Genomic DNA, 7,121 nt, shown 5'->3' with positions numbered 1-7,121 from the left:
GGACTGTTGTGGGACAGGAAAGAGATCATGTTCATAAGGTATTTTACATAGGCCCTGCTATGCAGAAAGTGCTCGATACCTGGGTAGGCATTATTATGAACTGAATTGTGAAAGGCTTCTGCATCCCAAGAGGAACTGAAGCCCAACGGGGTCTTGGATCCCACTGTAGTACGATCTGCTTTGAATACTCTTAGCTATTCAGAAAGTCCCTGGCTTCAATTACATGTTTCTGCCTGTGGATATTGCAGAGATGCCGTCACTGAGCAAACAGAGCTGGAGGAAAAGGAAAAAGAAAACCGAGGATGAGGCCAGGAAATGGAAACCTGGACTAGGATTGGTTGGTTGCCTGGGGGAGGAGGCAGTCCAAATGTGATTATAAAAAGCCAGCCTTCAGCTGGAGAGCTGTTGCCTCACTGCTGTTCCCATCTAACGTCGGGCTCTGGGAAAGGAAGATTCACCTTCTTCCCCCTCCAAGGTAAACCCAGAAGCTAGGAAGTGTGAATATCCAGCTGCCAAACTCTACCAGGCTCCCTGCCTGTGAGCCTCATGCCCGAAGAGCCAGGACACCCATTCCTCAGGGAGGCTATGCCCCTGGGTCCCTTGCAGTGCCATGGGCTAGGACTGGTCCCAGGAGATGGGTTGGGGGCTTTTAGGGGGTTGGGGTACAACACCCTAAGAGGCATGAGACTTAGGTCATAGGTACCAACTCAGCAATCTGTGGCCTTAATTAACCCTGGCACTTCACTTCTTTGGATTTAGTTGGTCATCTGTAAAATGGAGACCAAGCTACCTTACCTGCCCAAAGGACTGGACGATTTCTGAAACCCCTTTTAATGTAGGATCTAAGGTGACAGTGAGTTCATCTTTGAGGATAGATGAAGTTACCTGGAGTGGTTGTTAAAAGTATGGGTTTGGGCATCAGTCAACTGTGGGTTTAAATCCAACTGCCACTTCCTAGCTGGGCAGTCTTAGGAATATTACTTAACCTCTCCCAGTTTCAGCTTCCTTATCTATAACACGTGGTTGAGAACAATGGTACCTGCCCCATGGGGTTGTTATGGGTATAAATGACCTTGTGCCATAAAGTGCTAAGTCCTCAATATATGCGAGGTTATTCGTTTTTAATTGAAGGAAAATTCATTGAGCTGACAAAGATCACATTAGAGGTAAGCGTGGGGGGGGGGCATATGTATTTTCCTATTCTGTGCTATAATGTTTGAATTCTGACAGTCTTGAATGTGTGTCTAGGCTGTACAGTTTGTTGTGTTGTTGCCACGAGGAGATTAAAAGCCCGTGGCTCCTTAGGAGGGTCCTGGGCTCAATCCAAAGCAAATCGCTGCTTTTTATGGATTCGCCCCAATAGGACGGGGAAACCACCGAGCAGGTCCAAAAGGGCTCTGGAGACCATCTGTTTCCTCTCCCCCTTCTCCCGGCCAGTGACAAAGACTGAGCTCGGCGCCACCATGCGGCAAGAGGCGGTATCGCTCTTCCTGTGCTACCTGCTGCTCTGCGCGTGCTGCAGGGTGGAGGCAGGTAAGGGTCCCCGCACCTGGGAGGGCTGTGGGATAAAGAAGCCCACAGAGTTTCAGAGTCCCGGCAGAGAGTCTCAGGATCCTTGATTCCCAGACGAGAAGGGCCATTGCGATGGCCAGCTCCGGGTCGCTGCAGCCAGGGTCCCAGATTCGAATCCCCATCTGTCAATTCCTCCGTTCCACCGAAAGGTATCTCGGTGCCAGTTCTGCGCCAGGCACGGCGCCTCGGGGGAGGTCTCTTCCTTTAAGGGAGGCTCCCCGAAATGGAAGGATGGGGGTGGTTTTGAGCATCCGGCACAGAGTAGGGAACCCTGCTCCCCACTCCACCTTGTTCCCTCCCGATAGGCAAACGACAACGGGAAAAGGAAGATTCGGAAGGCGGAGGCTCCGGGTTATGGGGCGCGCTAACCTGCATGGCTGTCGGAGGAGGTGGGTCCGGAGGGCGCAAAGCTCGGGAAGGTGGGGCGCACCCCTGCCGCGGGCGCTCTCTCATCACCTCTTCTTCCTCCAGGCCTCCTGGCGGCAGGGCTGCCCGCGCTGGGCTTCCTGAGCACGGGCATTGCCGCCAACTCGGTGGCCGCCTCCCTGATGAGCTGGTCGGCCCTGGCAAACGGGGGCGGTGTGCCCGCCGGGGGGCTGGTGGCCACGCTGCAGAGCCTCGGTGAGTGGGGCGCCGGGCCCTCCTCCAGGGATGCCAGAGCCCGGTAATTCTAGCAGTCGGGTGTTACTACAATCTCCATCCTGCAATGGGGAAACTGAGGCACCGAGGGACTGAATAATTTACTTGAGTTCTCCCAGTGAATTAACACCAGAGCCAGCATTCGAACCTCGTTTTATGCCTCGCTTTTAACCACGAAGGCCAGGTGCCTCACTGATGCTTTGGCCAAGTCACAACAAGCCTCAGTTTCCTCATCTGTTAATAGGAATGACCATCATCAATATAACATTTTATGAATCTGCTCAATCAGGGAACCAGATTGGCAAAGAAAGGTGGTGGAGAGGGGTGCCTGGCTGGTTCAGTTGGTAGAGCATGTGACTTTTGATCTCTCGGTTGTGAGTTCAAGCCCCATGTTGAATGCAGAGATTATACTGAAAAAAAAATTTTTTTTAAATTTTTAATTAAAAAAAAAAATGCATTCGCTGCTCGCTCTTTCTTTTTCTTTCCCTCACTCACTCTCTGAGGCCTCCAAAATCCTAGAGAAAAGTTGCCCCTGGCAGACTCCCCTCTGCCTTCCAGAATCTTCCATCTGCTCTCAATTCTGGATGACAAAAGCTCAAAGAACCAGCCCAAAAGAGAACAGAGTCCTTCTCAGGAGGGGGCAGAAGAGAAGACACAGATCAGGCCACACCCCAGCAGTGGGAGGTGAAGGGTGTGGGCAAAGCTAGGAACAGCCCTGTGCTGCTCTAAGATGCTTGTACATGCCACGGGCTTGCCAGGAGGATGAAATCCCTTACTAGTGAACCCCCAGTCCCCACAGGGAGGTCTCCACTGAGGTGGCTGTTGTTAGCATTATTAATAACACAGTGTGCTCACTGCAGATGTGAAGAGAATGAGTTGTTATTTGTGTATTTTCCATCTCTGAAACATATCTCTGATTTGAGATGGCAAGTCAAGGGGGAACTAGGATGCACTTTGCGGAAGTCCTGCCCGGGCTCGGGGCCCCCTGTTTCTCGAACTGGAAACGAAGAAGTTGGACTTCACTAATGGTCTCCTGGCATTTGGATTCCCAGGTCTGGTGCCTGGGCCCCAAGTGACCTGGTGATGTTTGCTTCCCAGGGGCCAGTGGTGGCAGTGCCCTCATGGGCAAGATTGGTGCCTTTCTAGGCTACACCGTCCACAGATACCTGGAAAACAGCAAGGAGGAGGTGGAGGAAGAGGAGTAGCCTGCAGCATCAGGAACCCCCAAACTCCTTCCAGCTGTAGTCCAGAGCTTTCTCTGTCGCACTCCTCGGTGACAGAGTAAAATTCGATCAGAAAACGTTTTGCCGGGGCATCTGGGAGCCTCTGCCTTCTGCTCAGGTCATGATTTCAGGGTCCTGGGAATGAGTCCCACATCAGGCTCCTGCTTGGTGGGGAGCCTGCTTCTCCCCCTCCCTCTGCCATTCCCCTTATTTGTGTGCTCTCTCTTACTCTATGTCTCAAATAAATAAATAAAATCTTAAAAACAAATTTCGCCCTTCTGTGAGTCACTCTTGCTGTGAGAAGCCCAACAAGATCTGCCCCCGATTTGCCTTCTCCACACACCTTCCACCCCTTCTCCCCTGCAGCCAACCACAGCTTCCTGGAACGCAACCAGGTGGCTTTGTCTCTGGGCCTCAGCACGTGCTGTTCTCTCTGCCTCAAATGTCCTTCCGAAGCTCATAACCCAGCTGAGACAGCCTCTCCTCTGGGATTCCTTCCCAGCAGAGTCTTCTGCCACAGCGAGAGCACTCGGGCTCGATTTCACAGGGTGCCTGGGGAGGCAGAGCTCAGTCTGTTCTCAGTGGGAGAACCTTCCAGCTACTTTTCTGATTAGGCAGAGATGGAGAAGCCTGATCTCCATTTTCTGAGGAAGCACAGAGCACTCTCCCTTAGATGGAGACTCAAAGGCCAGGGAACAGCAGCTTTTTGAGGGCTCGGCTCGGCCAGTTCTCTTTCCCTCCGAGAACTCTGGGGACCAAGTGGACAGTTGGCATCTGGAGCCTTTATACCCTCTGAATGGAAAGAAATGTCCATCCCAAACCTTTGGCGAGATTCAAAGTTAGCCAAGGCCTGTCCAGGAGAACCAGGGTGACTGAACCCAGGTTGGGGTCGGAGGTGGGGAGCCTAGAGTTCCCAGAAATCAAATGGCACTGAAGACAGGCCTGGTGCCAGCACCTCAGTGGGCATACCAGTCTCCAGACCAGACCAGCCTCCCTCTGCATCCCTGGGAAGTGGTCATGTGTGAACCACAAAAGCTGGTCACAAAAGGGCCACCACAGCTGTGTTCAGGCCTCCCCCGCCCTGCCTCACCCCACTTATAATCCAGAAATTCTTCTCTAGTTACTGATGTGTATGGGAGGATGGTCCCTCCTGCCTGCTCCTGTCCCCAGATCTGACGCCATCTCTGTGCTGGCCATCATGTGCCTCAGCTGACTTGCCCCAGGCCCCAGAGAAACACTGCCTGAGGAAGAGGCGTGTAGGAGGGAGAGACACCACCTGCTCCTCACACACTCTCCAGGGCTTATGTCCAAGAACAAAAGCCGGGCTGAGTCCCCTGACCTGATACTCACCATTTAGGGCCTCAGCAGAGTCCTGTCTTGGCTAGGGCCATCCACAGAGGGGCCGAGAGTGGACTTCTGCCTACAGAGGGAGGGGGAGTCTCAGGCATCATACTCTGCTCCTCGAGGCCTACACCCCAGTTTAGACAAGCTGGGTTTGTCATCCCAGAGACACAGTGTATATCCCTCAACACCTTCAGGGAGGGCATTGCCTCTAATTTGTCTAGGTCTAGCCTAGGCCTGGCATACAGTAGGTGCTCATATATGTGGGCAGAATTGAACCTGAGGCCAGTCTCCTTTCACGTACCTGTCCCTTCACCTCCCCCAGTATTCATGAGAAGGATGACCAGACCTCTTTTTCCTTCCTTCAGGGACCCTCGGTAACACCCACTGTCACTACCATGTAGGCCTGAGGATGGGGAAGCTCAACCCCCTTTAATACTACTGGTCCAAGGAAACCCAGTAAACCCAAGTAAATCCTTTCCTGGAGTAAAGAGGCCTTTAACCTCTTAGCGTTCTCCAGCATGGATGAGGCTGGGTTTTTCAAACAAGGCCGTGGAGCATAGTTTAGGAATTTCCTCTGGAGTCCTACAGACCTAATATCAGTTCTATCACTTCATGGGAGTCAGTTTCCTCCTTTGTAAGATGAAGGGATAAAGCAGAGAGGAAAAAGCCGAAGAACAACCCGGGACTGGATCATGTGACTTCACAGCCAGGGTTTACTTTCCAGAGCTCACAGACCCTGTTCTTCTCTCCTCAAGGTGGGCACCCTGTCCCAGGAGCATAAGCCCCCTCACTTATTCATTTGACATTTTTTTCCCTAAGACTCCATTTATTTATTTATTTGAAAGAGAGCGAGAGCGAGAGAGCAAAAGAACACAAGCAGGAGGAGTGGCAGAGGGAGCAGGAGAAGCAGGCTCCCCACTGATCCGGGAGCACGGATGCAGATGCGGGGCTTCACCCCAGGACCCCTGGGCTTGACCTAGGACGCTTAACCGACTGAGCCACCCAGGTGCCCCAGCATCTTTTTTTTTTTAAGATTTATTTATTTATGAGGCACCTGGGTGGCTCAGTGGGTTAAAGCCTCTGCCTTTGGCTCAGGTCATGATCCCAGGGTCCTGGGATTGAGCCCCGCACTGGGGCTCTCTGCTCAGCTGGGAGCCTGCTTCCTCCTCTCTCTCTGCCTGCTTCTCTGCCTACTTGTGATCTCTGTCTGTCAAATAAATAAATAAAATCTTTTTTTTTTAAAAAAGATTTTATTTATTTATTTAAGATTGATTGATTTATTCAGAATGCCTCCTCCGTGGGGTCCACCTGCCGTTTCCCCTGCTCGTGCACTCGCTCTCTCTCGCTCTCTCTCTGGCAAATAAATAAGAGGTTTTATTTATTTATTTATTTATAAATATTTATTTATAATATTTATATTTATAATATTTATTTATTTATTTATTTATTATTTATAAATAAATAAATAAAACCTCTTATTTATTTGCCAGAGAGAGAGGGAGAATGAGAGAGAGAAAGAGAGAAACGAGGGGCAGAAGAAGATAATTTTAAGCAGACCCCGTGGTGATCATGGAGTCTGACTCAGGGCTTGATCCCAGGACCCCGAGATCATGACCCGAGCCGAAACCGTGTATTGGAAGCTTTAACCCACAGAGCCACCCCGGCACCCCTTCCCTTGGCATCTTATTCCCTTGAACATCTTCAAAGCCAGAGAGCGACAGACAGCTCTGTCCCCAGAATTTCAGACTGAAGCATCAGCACTTCTCAGACTGATGGCACTGAAAACAACCCATCTTTAAGGGGACACTTGTCTTCTTTTTTTTTTTTTTTTAAGGATTTTATTTATTTATTTGTTTGACAGAGATCACAAGTAGGCAGAGAGGCACAGAGAGAGGAGGAAGCAGTCTCCCTGCTGAGCAGAGAGCCTGACTTGGGGCTGGATCCCAAGACCCTGGGATCATGACCTGAGCAAAAGGCAGAGACTTTAACCCACTGAGCCACCTAGGCGCCCCAAGGGGACACTCTTCTTACCACAGGATCCCTTGGATCCAAGCAGGATAGCTCTTTGCTTCCCTCCTGCAGACATTCACTGGGCACCTGGCCTGTGTCAGACACTGTGCCAGCTGCTGGGAACATCATGGTGGAAGAGATCCAGTTCCTACCTCCTTGGAGACCGCAGAGCACAAACTAGGACCCCCCACCATGTATCTAGGACCCCCTTCTCCCTCCCTCCCTGTCACCACCTCCTTGCCCCCTCTCCTTTCACCCACCCTAGACCCCTGTGAGCCATCATGGGCCACAATCATCATGTCAACAAAGTGTGAGGCAGAAAGATGAACACAA

The 7,121-nt window shown here is 51.3% G+C and overlaps 1 protein-coding gene across 2 annotated transcripts; it reads left to right on the top strand.

Annotated features, from left to right (window-relative positions):
• Positions 1–351: 351 nt before the first annotated feature.
• On the top strand, positions 352–3,675 carry IFI6 (interferon alpha inducible protein 6). Of its 2 annotated transcripts, none has more exons than XM_004741051.3 (5): positions 352–475; positions 1,438–1,533; positions 1,878–1,961; positions 2,044–2,193; positions 3,310–3,492. In XM_004741051.3, exons 2-5 carry the CDS (start codon positions 1,464–1,466, stop codon positions 3,414–3,416), a joined length of 411 nt encoding a protein of 136 aa, XP_004741108.1. In that variant the 5' UTR covers positions 352–475; positions 1,438–1,463; the 3' UTR covers positions 3,417–3,492. The 2 variants fall into 2 exon arrangements, with proteins under 2 accessions (XP_004741108.1, XP_044919974.1); XM_045064039.1 differs by having other exon boundaries at positions 364–475; positions 1,364–1,533; positions 2,044–2,236; positions 3,310–3,675.
• Positions 3,676–7,121: the final 3,446 nt, after the last annotated feature.

This window comes from Mustela putorius, unplaced genomic scaffold (assembly GCF_011764305.1).
Source record: "Mustela putorius furo isolate JIRA1106 unplaced genomic scaffold, ASM1176430v1.1 tig00003853_pilon_pilon_pilon, whole genome shotgun sequence".
Taxonomy (NCBI): Eukaryota; Metazoa; Chordata; class Mammalia; order Carnivora; family Mustelidae; genus Mustela; species Mustela putorius.
Note: the sequence above shows the minus strand (reverse complement) of the source record. Positions and strands in the feature narration are given on the sequence as shown.

What these genes read in the sequence shown, in the direction of transcription:
- IFI6 (XM_045064039.1), top strand. Translation starts at nt 1,464, where the DNA reads ATGCGGCAAGAGGCGGTATCGCTCTTCCTGTGCTACCTGCTGCTCTGC. An exon ending in CTGCATGGCTGTCGGAGGAG is followed by an intron (nt 1,962 to 2,043) that starts GTGGGTCCGGAG and finishes TTCTTCCTCCAG; the next exon opens with GCCTCCTGGCGGCAGGGCTG. An exon ending in TCCAGGGATGCCAGAGCCCG is followed by an intron (nt 2,237 to 3,309) that starts GTAATTCTAGCA and finishes TTTGCTTCCCAG; the next exon opens with GGGCCAGTGGTGGCAGTGCC.